The sequence below is a fragment of the Uloborus diversus genome, chromosome 4 (assembly GCF_026930045.1).
Source record: "Uloborus diversus isolate 005 chromosome 4, Udiv.v.3.1, whole genome shotgun sequence".
In the NCBI taxonomy this organism is placed as follows: domain Eukaryota; kingdom Metazoa; phylum Arthropoda; class Arachnida; order Araneae; family Uloboridae; genus Uloborus; species Uloborus diversus.
In genome coordinates, this window is record NC_072734.1 from 165,286,491 (window position 1) to 165,313,808 (window position 27,318).

The following is a 27,318-nucleotide window of genomic DNA, read 5'->3' on the forward strand; positions in this document are numbered from 1 at the left end:
GGAAAATGCCTATAACTGTATAAAAATATGCTCGTAAACTATTTTCCAAACTTTAATTTCTATCAAATTAAAAAAATTCTGAAACTGTGAAAGTAGCCCCTCTTTTTTCTTGGGGCTCCTTAGTTAGCAAACGTCTCAATGAAACGTCAGATTCTCATGATTCAAAAACAAATGTCAAAACGCGGATTTTTCTTAAAACAGCATAAATGTTAATGAAGCATGTTTGAAGGTAATGTTTATTAAATAAAAAAGAATGAACTATACAGGTGGTATGATTTACAATGAAAGGCATTGGCACTCATCACTAATATATTTTTTCTTCTTCTCGTTTTTCAATGTTGCCAATTAACTCTTCGGAAAAACTTCGGAGCTGGAACGTATATCTTTCGTGGCTCATCTCTGCTTTCTGAAGTTTCGTACTGATGATCTAGAATTAGAAGAAAAAAAAATCCATCTTTATTTCTATTTAAATATGACAAATTGCAGATGTGCGATTCTCGAAAAAGTGTTCCATGCGTGACGCTAAGTTTTTTTTTTTTTTCAAGTAACTATAAATTAAATATGGGATTAACTGTTATGCTTTGATAGTATATTAAAGCATGTATATTTCCCCTACAGCATTTTGTTTTGAATGCTTTGGTTAGCTGCAAAAAATAAAAAACTTAGCGTTACGCACGGAACATTTTTTCGAGAACAGCTCAGATTGTGAAATATGTATTTAAATCTGCAGTGGCGGATTTACCATGTCGCATCGCGAGGAGTCCCCACAACAATAAGGACCCCGAAGGGAATTCAAAAATTTATATGATAAATGTTTTACATGATTCTGTGATTGTCAAATGGGCCCCCAAAATGCATTCCGACGGGCTCCCAAACCTGCAAAACCGCCGCTGATCTGTAAAATTTGCCTTTAGTCTACAAACGAGGCCGTGAGAGGCAAAGGGATGCAAGTAGCCAATTTCAAGTTTTGAGTAAAACGCATTTAAAGTTGCGGTCCCAGGTAGGCGTTCATTGAAAAAGTTTTCTAAATCATGCAGTATAACAGCACCTACGAGGGCTATTGGTATACTACATCTTGCCTCAAGACAAGGAGAGGTTCACCTGTCATTCAAATTTTTAATTTTGGCACTTACATCACTTTTGCTTCTCACTGCCTCAAAAGATGTCACGTTCAGAGGCACCCTAAGCTAAAATTTCTGGGAGAGGGAAGGTTCTCAATTTGAATTGAAATTTTTGTTTTACCAAATTATAAAATACGAACAAGCACACATGTCATACATGTATAAAACTCAACGAGAGGAAACATAAGGTGTCGTTAAAAATCAATAAAATAAAAAAAGAATCTCGATGTTGCAATATTGTCTACAAACTTGCCGAATCGTCGGCAATGTAGTTTATTAATTCACCGAATCGTCAGCAAAATGTGCCGAATGAGGAAATTCTTTGGGAGGTCCCAGTGATCTCTCGTGACCTCCCATCGGAACGTCCCTGGTTTTGCTTTGACGGGGGGGGGGGGGGGGGCTTCACAAGAAATTGTGAGTTTGTGACTAGAGGGAGGACGTACTAGAAGTGTGACACCAAACATTTTGGTTGAAATGAAAAACCGTTTTTTTATAACAATATGTTTATGTAAGAGAATGTATGACATCTGACGAGGGAAGGGAGTAAGGTGAAGTATGACACTTGGTAACAAAAAGGGAAGAAGGGAGTTGAATATATTGAAAAAAGTGTGACATTCATTGACAGCGATTAAACTCAACTCACTTAAGCCCAGTTTAAGCAAAATACTTTCAAAATGTTACTCCTTTTCTTCTCCAACTTTCAAGGTTAATATGAGCTTTGAATGTTGAATTACAATGAAGGATGCCAACAACGAAGGAAATTTGTCTGTTTTCATCCTTCACCAATGTAAAAAATATTATTTTATGATTGTTTTGCTAAATAGTAGTTTTTGCTATGAGCTCGTTTACAAAAACCGGCTCATTAGAGGTATATATGTGAGCAGTTGCGTCGCTACCAGGGCGCATTCCGCCCCGGGCGTCACCCGTCTGGGGGGGTGACACCCAAAGTGGAATTGCAAATTTTTAAAAAATATAATTACTTCAATTCAGAAATTTTCCCCCAAAATTTTAAATTATATTTACTCTACGAAACGCAATTGCATCACAACGAATTTCTCCTTTCCTATTACATCAAACAATCTCAAAGCTTATCTAAACTAAACTGCATTTTTAAGAGAATACAAATGTCTTCCCCCTCTTCACCCCTATCACGAGTGATTATTAGACTCAGCACTAGAATCATATTGTCAATATTTAGATATAGTGACTTCCTCTTAAACCAAAAAACGGAAACCCATTATCTTTCCTTATGTTTGAATTAATTGAGGAGCGATCAATTTCATTAACCCCCTTACTTTTTTGACCTCGCGACGGCCATGCACTCAGGCGTCTAGGACAACTTACATAAAAAGTGTTCTTTTTTTTTTTTGTCTCTTGTGCATTAGCTAACTTAACATTTCGTTGAAGAGTTCTCGAGACTCTACTACTGCATCAATAAAATTATGTTACACTGTATATATAGTAAAAAGTTTTCTTACTTGGTGCTGATTTGATAGTTTCTTGATCATATTTCTCCGATGGGTACTTGTACTGGGATTTGGTTGCAGCCTGCCAGACTGAAATGAAAATAACAAAAGAAATCAATATTATCAGTCTTTAATCTGCAGTGAAATCATAAACATATTTGAATACGCTATGTTCCTTGTTCATTGAATAAATGTCTATAAAATACAGAGCTGGCTGTAAACAAACAATACGTGACTATCACACAGGCGGAAAATTTTTTAAATGCTGATAAACCTAGTTTTTTTTTTTTTTTTTTAAATCTTCTTTGATTAAATGCATACTTTTTATTTTGATTTTTATGAAAACGAATTAAATAAGTTTAAATTTTGATGCTGCTTAACATACACTTCTATCTTTCGCAGCAGAAGAATATTTATTTTCCGCACAGTGTAGACTTGAACAAGGACAGACGTTTTGTGATGTCGTATTTTATATTTTTCTTCGAACTAATGTCTCTCATTCAAGTTTTTGTCTATTCCCTAATCCAGATAAAATGAAAATTTAAGCATGAAAAAACATTTAACAGAAGGTTTAGCAGTGTTTGGAAGAAAGATTTTTTAAGGCATTTTACATTATGGTAAAGAACGTTTCAAGCTTTTTGTATTAAAAAAATATTTTCTTAATTTTAAATGAATATTTACAGACATTTTGTAAGAGCTTAGAACGCAAAATAACTGATAGAAATACAGGATACATTTCAGGAAAAGAACTAAAGTCAGAGCTAATGTAATGCATTGCAATCCGGCTGAACCAAGACATGCACCCAAAGAAAAGTTTCCGTTCTACTTGTAGAAACAATTTGTGTGAAATTTACGTACACACGTTTATTGCGCTAAATACAGAGCAATCCAAAAATCAGTAGATTTTTTAAAAACCTTATAATTATTGAACAATTAATTTAACAAGAAACCGATGCGGTTTGCACAGGAATGCTCAGAAACAAGGGAGATTTGATCTCTATCCTCACGTGACTTTAAATAGCCTCACAACCAGAAGTCACAAAGTGTAAGATCTGGAGACCTCGAGGGACATTCTTGTAGATATTTCATTTTTGTAAAAGTTTTGCTAATAAAGATTTTTCACACAAAGATAGCATGTCCAAACACAGAAGTTAAAGATAAAAAATCTATCAAATGCCATTTTAAATTCAGTTTCTTGAATCTTTGAAAATCGCTTGCGCAAAAACGCTTTTAAAGCAACATCAAAAACACATTTTGAGAGGCTAGATATATGCAATTCGTTTGCTTCTTTCACGCATGATAATGTTGAAGATTGTATAAAATGTATAAAACACTAGCACCACCTTTTAATCAAAAAAGTAACTAACACACACACACACAGATAAATAAATAAATATATATATATATATATATATATATATATATATAAACATCAATAGAACAATAAACAGACAAGGTTACAACACAGATAAATGACAGAGATGACGCCAGTACTCTTCAGCAGTGGAAACTGCTGAAGAGTACTGGCTTCATCTCTGTTATTTATCTGTGTTGTAACCTTGTCTTTTTATTGTTCTATTTATGTTTATATTTACCTGGCTTATTTGTTTGGTTGCTTTGCGCATCTTTGGGCTTCTGGTTTATGGTACTCTAATTTTTTCCTATTAATATATATATATATATATATATATATATATATATATATATATATATATATATATATATATATATATATATATATATATATATATATATATATATATATATATATATATTAGAGACGTACCGAGTAGCACTTTGGCCGAGTAGCCGAGTACCGAGTACTCGGCCTTTCATTACTCGGCCGAGTACCGAGTTACCGAGTACTCGGCCTTTCACTACTCGGCTGAGTTACCAAGTACTAATTACGTTTTAAGAAGGACCACCGACACACGTGATGAATTTTGAACTTATTGGAATAGTTGTATAGACCTCCTTGTATATATAATAGTTTTTAAAACTAAATTCCTGCTGAAATTTAATTACGCATTATTTAAAACATTTTGTTTATGTCAAAAATTTTACAAAAAAATTATATTTAAAATTAAAAATACATAAATAAAAGGTATGAATCAAGTTGGAATTAAAACAAATTATACCAATTATAGTTATAGTCTGCCAAACATGAATAATTTTTAAAAGCAAATAAAACAAATGTGCAGGAACACTGCAGACACATGTTTCTGCGATATAAGGAACGTCTTTTTCAGTGCATAAAATGTGAGCTAAAGAATGTAAAGACATTTGACAAAAGAATCCGACTTTTGTCGGATGCCTTTAAAGCCACGAGCTCACACTTTGTGCATTGAAAAAGGAACTCCTTGTAATGCTATAACACATGTCTGTAATGTGCTTTTAACGTTGTTTTATTTCCTTTTATTTTTTAAGCAAAGGTATTTTTATAATTCTTATAACTAATTTTTGTTTGTAGCAAAAATCCATTTTTAATATAAAAATTCCATATTTTCTATACTTACTTTTTTTGCACAATTTTTAATAAATAAGTTTTATTTACTTTGGGGACATTAAAATAGAGATTTATTCCATTGAAGCATTACAAACTTCATTATTCTCAAAATTTAAATTTGACTTCTATAAATGATTGCAGAATATTATATATACATGCACTTTTTTATAAATTTTAATATCTGTCTTGGACAATATTCAATTTTTTGCAACTACTCGGTATTGGCCAAGTACCGAGTACTCGGCAAATTGGCCGAGTAGGCCGAGTACCGAGTAGTTACCGAGTACTCGGTACGTTTCTAATATATATATATATATATATATATATATATATATATATATATATATATATATATATATATATATATATATATATATATATATATCGTTATAAACAAAAATTCCCCCTTGTTTTTCAGCACTTCTGTGCAAACTGCACCATTGTATTGCAAATAGTTCAACAATTATAAAGTTTTGAAAAATTTACTGACTTTTGGATCCCCCGGTGTAATGTTAACACTGCCTAATGCAGTTATTGCTACAGCAAAAATTCAACTTTTTGAAACTTAAAATGAAAAAATTACGAGATCGACAGAGAATCAAGACTTAGTAGCTTGATGGTGATTTCGATTTGATGTGTCATATGGCTAGTTTTTCAAGTAGCGAAAAATTGCGCTAGAATTTCCAATTGAAAAAGGTTGAAAAGCTCACTTCGTGTGGGTGTGTTCGTGTGTATAAAATTTGAATCAAAACATACCTCAAAAAATATTAATTAAATAAATTTACAAATAAATTATCATTGAATTTTTGATAAAGGCGGCAACATAAAAAAAACTGCACTTCTTTGTTGCGCAGACCCTGTACGCCTGCCTCTTCATCACTTTCTCTATCCACAGACTATAAAATATTTTACATCTCTTTTTTACTTTTTTGAACGAAGAACAGAGATACTGTATTTGCGGGAAAATATTCACTCAAATTACGATCTTAATTTCCATTTTATTCACCTCCGAGCCCAAATAAATGTTGAGTAGTTTTATGGCCTGTCTGCCTGTGCACATGAGATATGGACAGTCGAAATATCTATTTCGACAGCTTGTATGTGCGTATATATACGTCGAACGACGGAACGCGCATAACCCAAAACTGCTATGCCGTAAAAAGTTGATATTTTTTATACATAGTCTGGCGCGGGGTTTAAGCACGCACCCCCCCCCCCCCCCCCCCAGTCCCCATTTAGTTGCATTCTGATATTCCAAAAAGGGTTTTCAAACTTTTTGTGGGAAAATCGATGTTATTTTCAACGCAAACTGAAGTAATGTCATAAATAACCGCTTAGCGATGTATCGCCAACCTTTTTGTCGCCAAGTTTTTATTTATTTATTTATTTATTTTAATCATTACCTTTCAAAGACGGTGTTGACTCAATAGTTTTTTTCTTTTTTTCAAATCCAGAAGTGAGAATAAAAGAGATTTTTGTTATTTGAAACTCTTGATGTGTTATATCCATTTCTCCTAAGTAAGATTTTTCTTAAAATATTTTGTTAAATTGACTTAACTAGTAAATTTTGCATGTCAAACTTCGTAGATAAGAAAGTGATTTCATACCTAGTCGTCCGCCATTTCTTTGATCCGGATCCAGCAGATCAAGAGTGTGCTCGTCGTAATTCAGAAGATTGGAAATCCCGTGAAGTGTCATGATTTTCCTGCAATCTGAAATAAAGATCAAATTCAATTTTAAAGATGACAGTGGAGAGGAACCATTATTTAAAATTATGTGTCTATTTAAAATATTCATCCCCCGACACAAAATATACATTTTCAAGACTTAAACAATTTGGAATCTTTTTACATAGAAATACAGGAATATTTTATTGATGGAAAAATTTCACACTGAATTAATTTTAACTAATTGTACGATTACTTATTATGTAAATATTAAAAATGAATTCAATGAAAAATTATTCTTTTTTTTTTGTATGTGTGTTGTAACATTTGTTGTGCAAGTGATTAAAATATTTCAAGCATGAAAAAGTACATTATCAAGCAGGGTTGGGTTTTGGACTGTCCAAAACTGGTTTAGGACAGGACAGGTGGTTTTTACCGTCCAAAACTGTCTAAAACTGTCCAAAAGTGTCCGAAACTGTCTTAAACTGACCAAAACTAAGATAAAGTTAAAGGGGTGTAATCTCATCAAGTCGTATTGACTGTAATATTCGTAATGCACAAATATAGACATAACCGATGTTTAATTAATGAGTTTTTTATAATATTTTTTTCTAAAATGTCATTTTAAAAAATATTTTACTTAAAAAAATTGGCAATAACTACTATATAAAAACTTCCTTATGTAACAGTTGGTAGAGTTATGAGAGGAAATTCACAACACTACCAAGACTCAGGTTCCATTTATAATTGTATAATAATTGTATAATAATTTCAGTTCCATTTATAATTGAAAGGAATATAATATTATTAAATGTGCAATATTTAGGTGAAAAAAAAAGCTTAATTTTTTGAATGATTTTTGCAAATAAGTTTTACACCATGTTTCAACAAAAACTATTTTTTAAATAATAGATTAAAGAGCAAGAAACTGATTAAACACTTATATTGTAAAACTTGTGTTATTCTTTTTTTAGTTCATATTTTTTGATACATTCTGAAACAACAAAAAATTGCAACTTATTGCATTTAAGTCAATTATTGCACTGTACTTTGAACACATTTTGCACACATGCATAAATGTCGAAAAATTTGGTTTATGGAGGAAAAAAAACTCCTGCATACAAATTGAAATTTTTAATGAAGAATTTAATTTCTACATAATTAGATTGAAATCAGCTGCATAAATAAACTACATATATATTTATACTTGAATGTTCACATTGAATAAATATATTAAATAGTCAAAAAAATAATTTTGACACATTTTGTTCTGTTTTTGATATTTTCTCAAAAAATATAGTTTCTCAAGAAATAGTTTTAGACACTTTCGGACAGGATGATAAAAAACTTGCCAACCCTGCTTTAATTTGCACACATGCATTAACAAAGGAAAATTTGGTTGCTATTATCAAAAAAAAAAAAAAAAAAAAAAAAAACTAATGCGAAAAAATTGAAATTTTGATCAATAATTCAACTTCAATGACTCTAGATTCAAGTCAGCTGCATAAATAAATTGAATGTTCTCCATTGAATAAATGTTCAATATAAAAAATTACTTCGATTCATTTTATTCTGTTTTTGATGCTTTCTCACAGAATGCAATTTTTCTAAAAATACAGTTTTGGACACTTTCGGACAGTTTTGGACACAAGGGTTTTGGACAAGACGGTAAAAACCAGGGTTTTTACCCTGGTTTTTACCGTAGTGTCCAATACCTTGCCAACCCTGTTATCAAGTGATTTTAATGAAAGTAATTAGTATAGCTGAATTCTAATAATGGATGGAAATCATGTACACTGTTGAAATAAAAAGGGGGAGGGGGTTAAGATGAACAAATAGCAAAACAACTTTTTTTCAATAAATGCACTTTCTCCTGACCAAGCCCGTGATTTTTTTAATTTGTGTGTGTGTGTGTGTGTGTGTGTGTCGGGGGTGGGGGTAGGGTTACTTTCTGTTTTGGCAGTTCCTTCTTTCTGGAACAAACGAATCCCAATGAATATTTCGGCTAAGATACCAGAATATTTTATTTGGCAAAAAAAGAGCCAACTACTTGTTAAAAAGAATCACCTACACTTTAAGAATATTTCAGTTTTTTTTATATAAAACTTTTTTAACTTGGGAACATATTGTTTTGATTTCAGGAACCTCACTCTACACTATTTGATACATGACATTAAAAAATCCCATCGCCAAGAGGGCTACCATTAATTTTCATCCTTCTTCTCAAGTGCTGTAAACATAATTAAAATTCAAATCATTCAGTAAATACCAAAAACAACTTCAATGCTGGCACTTCTCGATAAGCATGACAAAAGGTTCTGATCTGAAGGAACTGAAAGGTTCTGGCAAAAAATCCAGAAAAAAATATAGCAGAAAAATAAGAACATTTGTTACTGCAGATTTTTTCCTTTTTGACCTTCAAATCTGCTCTTCTACACGCGATACAATTATATGTTCTTGAAGCGACTGCGATGGTATTTGTAGAAGAAAACTATAACATTCAACAGAAAAGGAAAGCAAAAACTTTTTTATGTCTTTTGATCCTCCGAAAATGACGTTTGTTGATAGGGCTGGTGTAATTTGAATCAAGTTTTCTTCGTTCAAGGAACGTATCTGCGCTACAACCTGGAGGCATAAATATGATCGTCCTGACCTTCACTCGCAAGTTTATGACAAGACGTTTCTCGTGTAAATAATACACTTGATAGATTTTTGGAAGTCTAACTTTTTTAACGACATAATATGGAGGTTTTGTATTTCTTGTTTGTGTTTTTGTGTGGACGATTTGAAAAGGAATTTTATGTGTGATAAAATTGCTTTCTTGTGTTTTTAAGTTACTCTTATTTCAGGTAACTTTGAATCATGTGGATGAGCTTTGCACCACCGCATAGTTTTTAGTGCGCACAATTGAAGTAAATTACAAGAAGTGCTCCAGTCTCTGACCAATGGCGGCTGAAAGTGGAAAAGCAGACAAATCCAGTAACTTATAACCTTCAGAATTTAAGTTTAATGAATGACAGTAATTTTTCTTCGTGTTCAAGGGGTTTCTTATTTGTATTCTTATCAAATTACATTGAAATCTTAAACTGTCTGAATCCTACGCTTTAGCCCAAAAGATGAATGGAACGATTTTTACTTGTTCGGTTAATTTCTCAAATCGCCTCATGGTGACGTATTCAAGCTTTAAAACTGCTTAAATGTGACTTCAGAATAACTGCAGAAGGCCTAATACTGCCGCCTGCTGCCAAGGGTAGCTCCTTCGTATGCTCTACTTTTCATTTTTCAAAATAAGTTGGCAACACTGTCCGTATCTAGATGCAGAATCCAATAATTCTAAAGTTACTGGTAGAAGTTACTCTTAAACGTTGATTTGAAGATGTTGAAATCTCCCAGCGTACTTTGTCGTATCCACTGCAATATTGTAAAACATAGAAGTTTTATGCTACGAAATAAAAGTAGAGAGGGTTCAAAGAGTTAGAAGTTTTATTCACCGGGCTCGAACACTCTTCTGCTAAAATATTTTATTTTACATCTCACATGTTTTAAAGTGATCCAAAGTGGCAAGACAGCTTTCAATCATGTTTTATTTATTTCCAAGTTTGTTTACAATAATAATTTTTCCCAGTTTTGGTTAACTGTAAAATATTTAATAAGCTTTTCCCTAGTTTCGTGCCAATGAATGCAAAACTACTACAAATTAAAAATGGAGAAACCGTGGATTTAAGTAAGCTGTTTAAAACAATTGCTTGGAGTCATTGTAGAATTTTCTCGCGTTGTCACGTTAGCACATATTTACGGCACTTTCAAAAGAACACTAAAATTTAAAAGAAACACAACAAAATTCTACAAGGTCACGGCAGTTCCCAAATTTGCTGTACGTCACACCTCGGAGACACGGACCGAATGTTCAAAATAAAAGCAGAATCCTGGCAGCTAAGATTTCTAAAGGGCAGCACACATATAGGTCCGACGAGAAGCCGTGTCAGCCTAGATGGAAACTAGGGGCCCAGGCCTCGGGAAACCCAGAGACACTGACGCGAAACCCCCCCCCCCCCCCCCCCCACTTTCTCCAATCAACTCTAATTTGAATTCTGAAATTTTGAATTCTAATTGTTTTTCGCAATCACAAGTTGCGACAAGACCCTACTCATTGGAGTTATTGTTTCTAGAAACATCCCCCCCCCCGCCAAGCATATCCCTCCTCCTGGTTGGTTACGAGTGTAAAGTTGAGTGTGTGCGTAGGGCTTACGTGTGTGCGTGTATGTGTGTAAAGGCGCGCGCGCGTGTGTAAGTGTGAATGTGTATGAGCAATTGAGCATGCGTGTGTAGGACATGGACGCCACTGTCCAGCAGAAGTGGATTCTGTGGGACAGTGCTCAGGACCAGAGGAGCTGCACCGGTGGGCGGTGGTGCTGCTCTGGTCGAAGCTGAAAAAGGAACCACAACATCAAGGATGGTCAAGTGAGAACAATACGCAATTGTAATTGCTCAAAAAAAAAAGTGAGGAAAAAGAAAAGGGGGGGGGGGAATTGTCCGAATACGAGAAAACGTAAAGATTAAGTAAAATTTACTCTTTTGGTATTTACTGTAGTGGCACTTAAAATAGAGGTTATCGTTTTCTACAGTTGTGTTTTTTTTCCTCTCCCCCCTTCCCTTTCTTTTCTTGTTTTTTCCCTTTTTTTTCTTTTTTTCCCCTTTTTTTTCTTCTTCCCCCTTATCTTTTATTTTCTTTTCCTTTTTTTTCTTGTTTTTTTTTGGGGGGGGGAGGAGGCGGTAGGGGCCCGGCGACATAACTGACAAGGGGCCCGCCTTGACTCTCTGCGGCCCTGCACACATATAGACAAAAATAAGGAATGAAGATAATAAAGGTTTAGCCTTTGTGAAAAAAATGACGAGGACCCTTGCAGACCTAAAAAACGGTGGTTGGACCAAGAAGCCGGAACAGGCTTTTAGCCTAGTCCTTGATGATGACATACTATGTTTTCAGTTACTCTTTCCGAAATGAAATGGTATGATGAAGATGTTTTACTTTTGCGAATGAAAACTTACTTATTGCATTTTGAGTATTCTGCAATGGTAACATGGCCCCTAAACCGGCAGAAAAACGCAATTTTGAGCATAGAAAATTGAACAAAATAATGAAAGACTTTTAACTGAAAGTTTGGATATCATCATAGAAGCTTCTCTTGATTAATGTTTCTCACAGAAAGAGACCACCATTTCAGATCTTTTCTTTTCTTTTTTTTTTTTTTCCTCTTTCAAATATTAGTTGAAAAAAAAAAGTAACAAAAGTTAAATTAATATTTTCGTCCCCGTAAAACTTGTTTTTAATTTTCTACTGATTCATTGTTTTTTGACTTGCAAAAAAAAAAAAATAATAATAATGATAATAATAATGTTTTAACAGAGGAACTTATAACACAGTATGACATAGCAAGGCGGATTTGACTGGATTGAATCGTAAAGAATGGCTAACCTAATTACACGAAAATTGGAACACGAGGTTAAGTTTTAATGTGAATTACAAGTCTGTGATGAGCAAGAAGTTCCGTCCAGAACTAAATGAGCCTACTTTCCCAGATACCAGAATCGGCTTTCCAGCATCTAACCAATATTCTCTTAATTAGCTAAGATTGAAAATGCCAAATACCTTTTCAGACTTATAAGCTAGTTTCGAAAAACAAATGATACCTGTCAGTAAAAAAAAATGATGAAACAGATGCGTAACAAATCTATAAACAAACAAAGTAGCAGCATCTTTAAACGATGCAAAATCAATTTAATGTCTTTCCGCAACAAAAATCTTTAATCGTTTTCAAAAGAAGAAGAAGAAAAAAAAAAAAGAAATATTAAAGATAAGTTCATCAACATAAATAAATTTTATCAAAAAAAAAAAAGTTCGCCGCTCTTTCTTAATGGATAAAGAAAGCACTGTGGATTTTACTTTTCCTCCGTTGTCAAGAAAATAAAGTAAATAAATAAATAGGCTTTAATATTTTTTTAGAATTTAAACTATCTTTTTGAACTGTTCACAATGGGGTCATTTCCAAAATTTCAAAAGTATTTTTTCCTGAAAGAGCATGCTTAAAAACAGAGGATTTGACTATTTTTTAAAAAATTTGTTTAAGTTTAATATTTTTGAAAAATTACTTAAATTGGTGCTTTTTCATTGTTTACACTTAGACCGATGACATCACAAATGATGATATGTCATTCAGTGTTGCCATTCACTGAGCAAAATATTTAATTCGCATCTTTACTCACGTGTATTGGCAACGATATGGTTGATAGCAAGCGTAGAGCGCAATATTTAATTCTCTTCTTGATTATTATAACGTGGAAACACGGTAGAAAGATGGCCAAAGTGCATCATTTGTGACGTAATCAAGACCACGCCTTGATTGAAAATTCGGACATTAAAAAAATTAATTAATTAATAACTGTTGGAAAAATAAAAGTATTTTCTGGGTCCATGTTTTTTATTTGCTCATTCTATTAGTTTCAGTGACAAAAAGTAGTACTTTTGACTGAATTAAACAACCCTATTGAATGAAAATTGTTCAAATCAAAAAGTGAAATATGGGAATGAGGTGTCCTCGCCAAGGTAAAAAAAAAAAAAATTGTTCGAATCAGACAATTCACTCCAAAGTTATTAGGAGGAGGGGGGGGGCAGCTAGCCCGACACACTCATTTTCTTCTTCTCAAAACCCTACTTTCCAATTTTTCATTTTTCGATATCTATTTAATTATTTTATTCATTTTGACTTTTTTTTTTATGATGTTTTTAAGATGCATTAAGCCTTCTTTCATGTTTGTTTCTTCTTCCTTTCCGGTTTACGGGAAAGTAGGCTAAACAGGAATTTGTTATACGTAATCTTAACGTTGATTTTTTTTTCGTGGAACCAACCGGTAGCAATTTCAGTTACTCATGCATAATATCCATTTTATGTCACTAAAATAACAATTAACTCCAGACAAAGTTATTAAACCATCAATTGATTGAGTCAAACTATAAAGTTAGCATTATAAGTAAATTTTGATTAGCCATTTATTTTTAAATTTCATTTTAGTATACTTTAACAGATTAAGTTTATTTTTATACTTATATTATATATATTTTTAGTTAAAAGAGAATTTTTACACAAACCTACTTGTTTTATTTTTATACTATATGTTAATTCAGCCTGGTAGTAGTACAACACCTTTTTAATATGTTAAATATAACGAGCTGATGTGTGCATCACATGACTTCCTTTTACTCCTCTTTTAATATCATTTCCCCATTACTGGCAATTTTAATGTGATTCAATAGTTTACCCTTTAAATATCACCAAAGTGGCCAAATTGAAACATATTAAAAATTAAAAAAAATCGCCAAACTGGCGACAAAACTTGGCGACCAAAAGACTGGCGATATATCGCCAAGTGTCCGCCAAATTATAACACCACTTGAGTTTACATCGAAATTAACAATGATTTCCCCCCAAAAAGGGGCAAAAGACCCCTTTAGAAACACCCGAATGCAACCAAAAGAGGAGGTGCACAACTAGACTCCACTAAGAGTCTACGTACTAAATTCAGACCCCGAAGTGGTTTTTTGGGGGGAAAAAGTAGGAAATAAGGAATCAAAAATTGAAAACGTAGGAAAAGTAGGAAAAAAATCACTTTAAAAAGTAGGAAAAAATAGGAAGAGATAGGACTACACTCACGTCAAGAGGAAACAAATTCAGCGTAAATTTTATTTGTAATGTAAAATAAACTAACAGTATTATTGATTTAAAACTGTCTCAAAAATAAACCAACAGTACTTTTGAAGTATTAAAAGAATTTAATGAAAGACAGAGTTGCAAAAACAAAACGAAATAAGCAGAAAATCATCAGTATGAAAAAAAAAAAAAAAAAAAAAAAAACTGGTGGAAACAAAGATATTAGTTACAAAAATATGAAAATAAAATCCAAACAAAGAAACACCGTTCAACAACACAGTAATAAAATTTTTAAGTGTGACAGAATAAAATGATAAAGAGTGCGATAGGGGGGAAAAACAATAATAATAATAATTTTAATAAAACTCATATTTTTGTGCAATAAAACCATTTTTGTTGAAGATTTGTTTTGTCAAAAACGAAAACATTCCTTCGAGAGCATCCATTTATCATTTCAAAATACTAACACTTTCAGCTCCTGTTGTCATAAACTATGATACGAAAAGCAAAGCAAATATTAAATTAGTTTTAGTTAAAAATAATCAGCAGCTGACATGAATTCTCGCATAAACAGGAGCAGATGTTTGAATTTGAAAAAAAAAAAAAATAGAAAAAAATTTGAATTTTGACCCCTAGAATTCAAATTACGTTTTTCGCCATCACGAGTGTGTGTGTGTATGTAGGCATGTGTGTTTATGTGTGTGGGGGGGGGGTTATGTGTGTTTGTGTGTGGGGGGGGGGGTATGTGTGTTTGTGTGTAGGGCTATGTGTGTGTGTGTAGGCATGTGTTTTTGTGCCTGTGTGCAAGTATGAGTGTGTGGGTAGTTGTGTGTATGAGTGTTTGTGTGTGGTAGAGAATGTGTATGTGTGTGTAGGCATATGTGTTTGTGTCTGTGTGCAGGCATGAGTGTGTGGGTAGTTGTGTGTGTATATGTAGGTGTCTGTATGTATGTGTAGGTGTCTGTATGTACGCGTGTGTGTGTATGTATGTGTTTGAGTGTGTGTGTGGGTAGTTGTGTGCAGGTGTGTGTGTGTGTATGTGTATGTGTCTGTATGTTTGTGTGTGTAGGCGTATGTGTGTGTTTGTGTGTGTACGTGCGTGTATGTATGCGTGTAAGTGTAGGATATTGACGCAACCTGGAGACGGTTTTCGCAATAGGAGCAGCATCGTGAGGAACCGGTCGACAGTGATGCTGCAGAGGGTGCTGGCGGGAAAATAAAATGATAGCACATCAAAACAGTCAAAAGAGAACAATAAGCAATCGTGATTGCTCAAAAAGAAAAAAAAAAAAGGAAAAAGAACTGAAAATGCAGAATTAAAATAAAGTTGTTGTTAAATATGGAACATAAAATTTATATTAAACTAAATAAATAACGAAATACGCAAACTAAAGGGTTTGTATTATGTTATGTATTTTTAGCATTCAACATTAATTTTTGTTTCAAGCACATCATTTATGGGGGTCAGTGGGGTCTATTTCTCCCGTCCCTGACTTTGGAAAATTAATGCTTAACTAGACAAGTTTGTGCGGTGTTTGTTGTTTTCAGATAAAATTTGCACTCAGTATACATCCTTCGATGACGGGCCTTTTTTAATTTTAATCAAGCAATAAAAACGAATATTGTTTTCTTGGTTTAATGATTTTTTTACCTCCTTGTTCCAAAATTTTTGCCACGGAAAAAAAAGGAAAAACTCATGCATGGTAATCCTAACATTTTTATCAAAGACAAAGATCAGTTACCAATGTTTCTCTGTGCATAAAAAGGAAGGCATATAGTTTCTCTCAATCCTCACCATACAACAAAAATATTCATTCGGAAATTGTTCACGAAATTGAGAGTGAGGGGGAGCACCTGGCATCAAATGCCCTGCAGATATTTTTTCTCCCCCCCCCCCCTGATCAGGCGCCTTTAGTACAATAACTTGCAGTAGATACACCGCATCGGTACAATTTCCGCACCCCGGAAAGAGTAAGAGTCTGTCAAAAAAAATTTCAATGTTCAGAAATGCCGAATTGCCATAAACGCAGCACATAAAAATGATGAGCAACCCCAACGATATTGATGATACATCAGAGTAGAAAATACTAAATACCCATTAAAAAAATACAATACATTTATGCTTGTGGTTCGATCTCCCAACTTTTAAAATTTGAAGAAATAAAAATGGAATCTTGCATTTAAATTAATTTCCGATTTTTCTCCAAAAATCGGGAACGTTTTGCCCATCTAGGTTTTTTTTCTGCAAATACTCTTTGCAAGAAAAGAAAATAATTTCTTTTAAATTTTAAAATCATGTTTACGCTTTTGAATGAACAATAATTATATTTCTGTATGGAAAAAGTTAGTTTCCGCGATAATTTTTGAAGTTGTCCGTTTTTGCGAATTTCTGTCGCTTTTATTTTGTATTAACATCAATAAAATATGTAACAGTGTACAGGTTTTTCATTTTTTTCTTTCTTACATTCCTTTCAAGGTTTTACATTGCCTTTCTGTTTAAACACAGCTCCATTTCACTTGTAATCAACTGTACAAAAAATTGGGGAATAGGAAATATTTTCGGCTTTTCCGGCACTTTTTGAGCAGTCGGCCGTTTACTTTAATTAAAGCTTCTAATTGACGGGTAAATGATATATAATTGCATCAGAATGTGCCAGCATCTATTTCTTTATTGTATCGTTAAAACAGTAGGACTGAAGTCAGGGCGATATAAAGAAAAGTCGATCATAAACGCCGCAACGGCAAAAAAGTCACTTACGAATATTTCACTTTTAAACACGTAAACGCCGCGGCGCTCCTTCCAGAAATTATTGTAGTCAATCAAAGAAAAGTTCAGGAGTCGCTTGTTTCTTTTGCTTTTGAAAATTGAAACATGCAGAAAATTATCGGTGCGGCATTGTAAAACTAAGAATCAATGCAAAATTAGAAGTGCTATATTAAAGAAAGAAAAAAGTAGGAAAATAAGGAGAGAGCTCTAAAAAGTAGGAAAAAGTAGGAAAAATAGGAATTCTTCGGGGTCTGTAAATTTCAACTTTCTACGATTTACCGTTCTTGAGCTATGCGACATACATCCACACATCCGCCCGCACATACTTACGTACATACAGACGTCACGAGAAAATTCGTTGTAATTAACTCGGGAATCGTCAAAATGGATATTTCGCGTGTCTATACGTTCCTAGGCACTTATCCACGTGTGGTCGAGTCGAAAAAAAAAAAAAAATCAATATTCATTCGGGAGTGAGTAAAATGGAAATTAAAGTCGATTTTTGAGTGAAAATTTTTTCGCGAATACAATACTTCCTTTTTTGTAGAAGGAAGTAAAAAAGTTTTAACAGTAAGAAATAGTTTAAGCACAAATACATTTCATGATTTTGTTTTCCTATTGCTTTAAAACAAACATTTTCGTGTTCAAAACGTATTATTCTACCAGGTTAAAAGCGTAAGTTAACAAAAAAAAATATCATTTCTCAACCAATTTTAAGAACACTCCGAGAGTTAAACAATGTTTCGTTCTCATTTATACGTAGCGGGAGAGATGAAACCGTTACCTGCATGAAAGCTTTCTTACGATATTTTTCACATGATAATAAAACTACATTTACAGGATCGTTTCATAGGATGCTCACGATAGTTGTGATGAGGATGCATTTGATATCCATTCGTGATGCGCATCGTCTGTCAGATGTTGTGGATATCGCAATAAATTCAGAGCCCATGTCGTTGTGCAGAAAAAAATGACATTTGATGCATATCAATTTTCGCTAAGATTTCTCATATTTTCCGAAGAGAACTGTTATTTAAATGTTATACATTCCTCAAACTTACCAACTCACCAACCGACAGTTTTCTTCCATCTCATAAACGTAACGTACATTGAACGTTTTTGTTTTCAACTCAAGGCTGCCCACAGGGGAAGATTATAAAGCACGTTGCGCCATCAAAATGGGGGGGGGGGGGGATTTTTAAATTTTTTTAGATATTTATTTAAATTTACTTGTTGATTTATTTTTAATTTAAGTTATATGTTTTATTTTATTTTGCTCTGTTTATATTTTATTTTGCTCTGTTTATATTTTATTTCATTTATTTATTTAATTTGAGAGTGTTTGTGTGTGTCATTGGCGTGGCACAGAACTTTTCTAATAAAAAAAGTTAGTAAATAAATAAATACTATTTCAAAAATAAATAAATAAAAGATATTAAAAAAAATTAATTAAATAAAAAAAGAGCGAACAAATTTTAAAAAAAAGAAAGAGGGTTGAGAATTAATTAATTTTTTTTGGGGGGGGATGGGGGTTTGTAACATTGACCTTGGAGGGAGGGGGAGGCACTCCTGATTTCAACAATTTGATGACATAATTTTTTTAAAACTTCTTTTCTATTTCGCAATATTTTGATGAGGTATTAAGCCCTTGCCCAAGATTCTATTCCTTTATCATGTTTTTATCTTTGAAGGGAAAATGAACTCAAGAACTGTACAATTTACTGGCATTACTTCAAAGAAAATGCGATTTCGGCCATCGTGGACAATACAAGAATAAGAATGCGTGAACGGTCAAGTGAGTTTGAAAACGCTGTGAGACAAAATACAGATATTTTACACCACATCCAGCATTCTTCACCAGTGATTGAACACTTCACAGCACAGAACTAAAATGAAATACGAACGCTCTAAAACACGGATAATTGATCTTCCCTAACCCGGAAATTTACGAAGTTCAAAGAACGACAATGCCCTTGACGTCCTCTATTTCGGGAAGTCCCATTTCAAGGCCAACAGTTCCGTGTCTGTGAGATCATTGCCAAAACAAAAAACAGCCATTTTTTATTTGACAGCGGGGGAATTTATTGCGTATCTTATGTTGTTTATAAAATCAGTAGTGTGTTTTAAAAGTTTCAGGAAAACTTAAATTTCCTTCGATGGTAACTACGGAAGTTTAAAATTTTAAACAATAACGCCTAAATTTAGCAATTTGGTTTCAACGAAAACCTGAAATTTAATAAATTTATGTCTGTATTTAATAAAATTTGGATTATTCAGCAAAAAAAAAAAAACTTTGGACTACACGCTACAATGTTTTGGGGGTTACAAAGTTTCTACTTTTTTACTCATAATTTCTTTTCCATTTTTCACATAAAGAACACGAGGCGGCATTTTTGAGCAAAAAATATGCATTTGATGGGTAGAAAATTTCCGAAATTTCTAACTTGCACATTAAATTATGTCTAATTTTATTTCGTATGCATAAAGTTCAGTCAGAAAAAGAAAAAGTTTCTACAAACACTAATCACAAAACTAATATTGCACTAAAAAAAGAAAGAGAGAAAATAAAGGGTTTTAAGATGTTACCTTTTGATGGTGAAACTTTGCAGTACCTTTCTACTAGATGAACATACGTATACATTAATTTACCCATCTGGAAAAGAAAAAAAAAGAGTTACTCTCAAGATTATCAAAATTACTGGCGAAAAAGAAACTATTATAAAAGAAATAAAGAATTTTAACTAAAAGCAAATCACATCAACGGAAATTTCAAGATTATAAACACGCAAGATGATGGATTTAACAAGAAAAGCGAAAGAAATCTTGATTTAATAAATTTATTGCTATATATAGGTGCGTAGACTAACGCTACGTGTATTTGAGAATTGTAGGGAAACCTTCCCTCAGAGCTATCAGAAGGGAAAAACAAAAATTATTCATTTTTAAACATAAATAGAGTGTCGATTCGTTTGAACATCGTTTTTCTTGTTTGTTCATCGTTTTCTTGTTTAGCACGGCGCTTTTGTGTTCCCTCGGCGAGTTGGGGAATAACTGATTAATTCGATGAAAACATTACAAACAATATTTATGCAGGGAAAGAAAAATAATGGCTTTTCAATAATATTTGACAATTTTCCAAGAGAAAAGGTTTACGAGCGCCCAAATCCCCGCCCCCCTCCTTTGAAATTGTAAAAATATCTTTCGAAAGAAAAACTTCCAAAATGTGAAAAAAAGTCGTCAAAAGCAGAAAAGACTATCTTAAAGAAAATTAAAAGTCGCTATTTTACTATATTCTTACAGATTACTTAAAAACGAAGGAGTTTGCAAATTGAAATATTTTGGAAAAGGTTTTTTTTCCTTTCCTTTTTTTTTTCTTAAGAGAAGAAAATGAATTTTATCAAAAGCTTGTTTTGGTATTCATTCATTTTCATTCCAAGAATAACTGTATTCAAGGTTTTTCCCTTTTTTTTTCGTTTCAAACTTTTGACCTAAAATCTACAGCTATCATCATCAAAATGAGGTTACATAAGATGCTTTTTTGTCACTCATCCCTTAATTGTTTGCTTATTAAAAGATAATCTATTTTATTTCAGAGGTTATTATGTTTTCGTCCTACCTCATTTTAAACATTCCAACCAATGACAGTTAAAACTTGACTCAAGACCGGTAGTTTTTGTAGAAGCCAAGTATTATGTTTAACAATAGATTAACTCAGAAAACCACTTGTTGGCTTTTTTCAGATCTTTCTTTCAATGTTGAATATTTTTGAATTGACATAACCTCTGCTAAAAGCAAAAAGAAATTTTTGCCTCTGTGTGATGTCCAGAATAAACCACTTACAGTGTGAAATGTGGTATTCAAATGCTTCTAAAAGTGACATTATGCCCTCTGAAGACCGATTTTAAAATTTAGTTTACATTTTTAAAATTTAAATCTTTGTTCCTCGTAAAATGTCCGCCCAACACACGATTGACTTGCATTGTTTTCCTTTTTTTACCATTTATTAATACAATTGACCGAATTCAATTTTAATTTTCAAATTTGAAGTAGAATAAGCCAGGGCCAAGGCTCATATTTTAACGACTTCAACCAAAATCATTTGCGTACCCGTTCCAAAGTTAAGCGAACTCGCTCTGATGTTCCATTTACTACAACCAGAAACCATTATATAACTGTTCCAATATCCTACTAAATGAGTTATGTAAGCTTAAAAAAAAAAAAAAAAAAAAAAAAAAATAGCGTTCTCTTTTTTTTTTTTCTTTTGAATTTCAAGATTTTTTAAATCTCTTCTTATCGATTTTTTTACTCTCAGGAACTTCAGACCGTTCAAAGAAATTTGAAATTTTTTTCCCTTCTTTTTTTGCGATCAGTATAAAAAACTGAAAAAAGAAATTTTAAAAAAAAACGTATCAACAAAGATGAAAGTAGAAACTATTACATTGGATGCGCATACATGGGTGTCCATAAAGGAGGGGGTACCCTGCTCCACTGAAATTGTTATGGGGAACAGGGGGAATTACGGATGGATTTTTACCTGAATCCACGGCGTCTACAGTCGTTATGGTTTTGAACTGTCCACAGGGAGCAGTGGGGCAATTGCACAACTTTAATTGGGGTAATCTGCATAACCCTGGACGACGCTGTGGGCTCACTCCTTACCCCTGGTGTATATAACTTACATTTTTTCTTTATGATCTGCAAGTCATTTTATTTGACGGACTAATTAGTGGATATTTTGAGCATACCTAAAACAAAGCCTTCACACATTTCCGTTATTTAGGAGGGTCAGGGGGGGGGTGTCAATTGTACCCCCAGAGTTTGAGAAATAAATGTATTTACAAGTAAGTGGGCGTGGTTTTTTCTGCTCTTTGGTATTATTTACGCCTTTGGCTTTATTGCCCCCCCCCCCCCGGAAAAAATCAAAAATAACAATCCTCTCTTCATAACCAAAATATTTTGATGGATTCAAGATATTGCCAAGAGCCAGCTGATAACTAATAGCAGCAGATCGTAAAAGCAGATGTCTATTTTCACTGATGAAATCTACTATTTCTTTTCAAACCTTAGCAGCTTTTCAATTTCATGTTTTGTATTAGAGCTTAACTTCACTCCCCCCCTCCCCCCCCCCCCCAAAAAAAAAAGAAAGTGCAGTCATGCTGTTTTCAACAAAACTAATACTCGTGCATGAATAATATAAAAAACCTCTTAAACTATAAAAATTGATTGAAAATAAAAATGGGTTCTTGTAAATTTTCATTGTAATTCAGAATTGGTTTTAATTCCAGCACCCATGAAGAACAAGGTCCTAAAGATGTTTCAAGCAGAAGTGTAAATAATATTTCAAAGGTTTCTAATAAATATTTTATGTCATAGCCATGCATGTACTTATTTCTTTATAAATACACAATTTCACGAGATAACAAATTTAATAAAATAAATACCTTTTCTTCGTAAGTCAACATTTCCCATATTGGAATTGCGCTGGAAGACACGCTACCTGCTACCAGCCAAACGATGATCGCCAAAACAATCTTAATATTCATTGCTTTTAATGACTGTGCTATTTAAAAATAGATAAAAAGAGCAGTTTAACATCACTGTTTACACAAAATTATCGTCTGCGCTTGACGCTAGAGCATCTCCAGCTCTAAATAGCTCAATAAACGCTCTCCAGTCGTAACCGCACTCGGGCAGAGTCAAACTATTGTTTTTGCCGGTGACGTCGTCGCGTTTATATATGACGAGCTCTGAAATGGGCGAACAGCGGTCAGATGCATTCCAAAAGTTTACGGAGACAGATGAACGGAAAACCCGAAGCATCTCTTGTTCTTTTTTCCTCCGCGCGTGTCTGACGCACGGCGGGGTTGCCATTTTTGGAAGGAAGGGAGTCCAAGTCAGATTTCTACTTTTATCATCCTTGTAAAGGCATTTCAAAGGGTGGGCCATGCCTCCTCTCAAGATTTTTTTTGTAACTGCTTTTGTTACTTCATTATGAATGGTCCGTCGAAGACACTTAACATGAGATCTGGCGTCTTCGAAGTTTTTATTTGACATTCTGGTGAGATATGAATGTCTAATTAGGCAGGGTGGGTAGGCGGAAAATTTCATCTTTTCTGTTTTTTACTACCCGCAAAAACAAAATATTAGTGAATTCTTGCTTTATTCAGCGTCACCTCTTCCTTTTCTTGTAAAAAGAAACTAGAAAGTCACCCGTCAAGGTATGACGGGGGAAAATTGCTTTTACTCTTCTACATTTGAACGAAGCCTCACTATCACCAACAGGCAATTGCTTATTTGGTGATTTTTTGATAGTTGAAATTTTAATAACCCTAATTCCAGTGGATTAACCCTCAACTCCAGAAGATAGCATTGATTGTTTTTGTTTCTTCATTCCCCTGAAATGACAGTTTTACCAGTAAAACTGTTAAGTTACCGGATCGAGTTCAGCCTTGCCATAATAAAGCCTTTCCCTGCATGTTAAACATTACCAAATTATCATGCCGTGGAGCGAGTTTCGTTGTTGAAACACGCGGGTTACTCGATCATCGGCTCTTATTTATATGAGGATACTTCCTTTTATCCATTTCTTTCAACTACATAAATTCGGCTTCGAGAACAACAAACAATTGTTTTTTATACTTGTAGTAAACTACAGTGGACCATGATAGAAACAAAACTAACCGAAAATAAGATAAGAAAACTTTGACAATGCTCTTTTATAAAAAGTTTTGTGATACTGCCTTGCTAAGCACGACGGTATGGCAAAAGATATTAAGTCGTATCTGCACTTTTTATCAAAATTGAGTTACGGTCACAAAGTAACTCTTTGTCATATATTTTACCCAAATACAATGTTTTATGGCCATTTACGAATGGAAAATATTTTTAAACAATTCTGAAAAAATTGCATCTGTATCAAGTATATGGAGGCACACAACTTTAAATGGCAATTTCTTATTTTGAACTAAGATACAGATACGACTTTTGCATTTAGCACGGCAACATACTGCTGCCTGGTATGAAAAAACTGCTTTTTGATAACGCCTTATCAACAGCTAGGCTTTCTGACGACGATGAACAGTGTTGACGAACGAAGCGACCAGAGGGAAGTGGGGGGGACCCCCAGTATGTATGATACTGTAATGTTTTCGTGTGATTTTTGATTTTTAGAGCACAAGTTTATGCATATGAAGCAGTGAGCTGAGAAGCAAAGAGATGTAAATGTCGAAAAAAAAAAAAAAAACAGAAATTTGGAGATAACCAGTACAAATGGCAGGTGAGCTTCTCATCTGTCTCGGTGCAAGATATACTACTAGTAGCCCTACTAGGTGCTGTTATTCAGCATAATTTGGAGAAAAAAATTCATGAAAGCCTACTCAGGACCTTATCTTTAAACGCATTTTACTCAAAACTTGAAAATGCCCAGTTACATCCCTTTGCTTCTTACTGCCTCATATAATCAGTTTTACAGAGCAGACACGGGCGTAGCCAGAATTCCGGGCAAGCACAGACGCAACAAGGGATTAGTTTTTAACCCCCCTCCAGTGTAAAACCCTGGAAATAAATTGAAATGCAACCCCCCTAAAACTTTTTTAATACTATTTATGGTCAGATGCGAGGGAAAACGCAGTTGGCGGCACTCCTCAGACATTTTGAAATGGAAGCCCTAAAATGTAATTTTAAATTATCTTTGGTGTTATTGGGAATGAGCGTGGGGAATAAAGGCTATCCTCTAGGGATGGGGCAAAATTGTCCCACTCTTCCTACCTCTGGCTTCGCCTATGAGAGCAGATGAATATAGTAGTCAATGTTCAGTAAAATAGCCAGTATCAGCATCAGTTACGCAATGCTACTTTATTTTTAAAACATTAAATTATCTTATTTCATAAATGACTAAATATTATCCATATATCAATACCTTTTTAAGTACGAAAAGTTTTACATCAAATGTATATTTGTACATAAATAATGAAAGAAATAATTCATTTTAGGTCTGAATATAAAAAAAATAATCTAAAAAATGTAAACAACATTCATTTGAGAATGCAGTTACTGTTTAAAGAAGAGTTCGCGCTGATTGAAAATATCGAATATTTTCAATAATTTCAAAACTATCGATACTTTGCAGATAATACCAGTTTGGCATTAAATGTACTTAAAAATTTTTTCTATGCTTTTTTCTTTTTTAAAGAAGAATGACCAGTTTGGACAGTAGCACCTCCTTTTCTTGGAACGTGTGATTTTCACTAAACTGGCACAGTATGCAACTAAATGTAAAACGAAAAAAATAAAAATAAGATAAAAGAAGTTTTCTTTAGCTTGCTAAAGAATATTTTTAAAAAAATCAATGCACTAGACTGAAATAGGTCGCTTTAAATTGGCTTTTTAAAAGGTGGGTCCAATATTTAAAAGTTAGGTAATTCCTGATCCACGAGGTATTGTAACTTTCCTTACGATGACTTCACTGCAGTAACTTTTTAATGTGACGCAAAAAACATATTTACAGGGAAGTTTTACCGCAAGGCACTGGAGTGATTTGAGGTTCATTTGTTTTTGAACAAAAGCATTATTATTAGTACATATGCCTCAATAGATATTTACAAAGAGTATCAAGCTTTGATAAGGCCTAGATTTCACATTGAATGAAGATGGATGAATGAATATCTTTTTCTTGTTCAGAAATGAAACTCTTTTAGGCATTATTTTTGAGACTCGACCATTATGTCCCTATAATACGTACTCAGATTTAAGCTGGGTATTCTGAAAACTTGAGTCTCATCACTTTTGTTACGTCCTTTAGTTTTGCTAAAGTGAAACTATTTTCAGTTTCAGGTATCCGACTAGGTTCGGAGCAGTTTTTTTTTTATTTTTTTTTTTTTAAACCTCATTATGAAATAATATTAATTATTTTATAGAAACCTTACCGGTTCCGAAATTGCCTAACGGGTCATTTCACGTCAAATCGCTTAATGCCAAGTGCCGTCATGTCTCCGTTTTCTTCCATTATTTTTTTACAAAAAGATATCTAGGAGAAAAGCCCAAATTTTTTTTTTTTTTTTTTAGAGTTTTTGAATAAAAATTACGCTTTGGAGAATTTTTCCAAAAATTCGATTTTTGATCATTTTTCGGAGTCACCGTTTTGGCATGAATTTAGAAAATCCCTCTAATTCTTTATTTTTCAACCAATTAAGCTGAATTTGGTATCAATTTCAAGCTAATACTTTTCTCTTTCAGTGTGAATGATAGATAGTATTCTTCGAATAGTTGGGTGTTGCCACTCTTTATCTAAAGTCAGTTCTTATGCTTTTTCAATTGGGAGACTAAATAAGTCATATCTCCGGAGTACCTACTATGATCTGCATCAATTTTTTTGTAGCATATTTAAACCATTCTCTTTCTATGTAGAAAAAAGTAGAAGGGTGTGTTTTGTTGTTTTGAAGTATAAAAAAATAAGTTTGTTTTGCAGAAAATACAAGTTTTCTATTGCTTTAAATCCCTTTTAAGCTTAAAAAAAGCCCCAAAACTTTTCATATCAATTAATACTGGACTGTCAAAGGATAAAAATTGATTTGTATCAATAGTTAATCGCTAAAAGTTGTTCATTTCGGAAGAATTGTGCAAAACCTCCGTTTCAGACAAAACACTCTTGATTGAAAGTGTACTAAATATTAAGAATAATAATTTGAAGAATAGTGTAAGAAATATTTCTAATGGCATTATTTTGCATTTTTTTCGACATTAATTGATGGGGAAAAAAAAAGAAGAATTAGTATTGAAAAATTTTCATAGCATAAACTTGTTTGGATTGCGTAACACCTGACAATGTTCTTCCACTCTCACAATACTCATGCAATACGCATCATTCTTCTTTCGCTTTGAAAGTGATTCGACACATAACTTTCGCCGTTTATAAAATGTAAAGTTAAAGGCATGCTTGTGCGGACTGCATTTATTTTAAAAATTTACTATTTCCTCTGTATCAAAAGATGAGAAATTCAGAATTTCTATCAGTAAGTTTCAAAGAGATTTTAAAATGGACTTTAATCATCAAAAATAATCTTCTTTAGAGAAATCTAGAGTTGCGC

At 33.2% G+C, this 27,318-nt stretch overlaps 1 protein-coding gene across 1 annotated transcript; it reads right to left on the reverse strand.

Moving 5' to 3' along the window:
- Nucleotides 1–218: 218 nt before the first annotated feature.
- LOC129221093 (rhythmically expressed gene 5 protein-like) lies at nucleotides 219–22,995 on the reverse strand. Its single transcript, XM_054855535.1, has 5 exons — nucleotides 22,675–22,995; nucleotides 19,820–19,886; nucleotides 6,701–6,805; nucleotides 2,600–2,677; nucleotides 219–427 (listed from the first exon to the last, which is right to left on the reverse strand). The coding sequence occupies exons 1-5, from the start codon at nucleotides 22,774–22,776 to the stop codon at nucleotides 333–335; spliced, it is 447 nt and encodes a 148-aa protein (XP_054711510.1). The 5' UTR covers nucleotides 22,777–22,995; the 3' UTR covers nucleotides 219–332.
- Nucleotides 22,996–27,318: the final 4,323 nt, after the last annotated feature.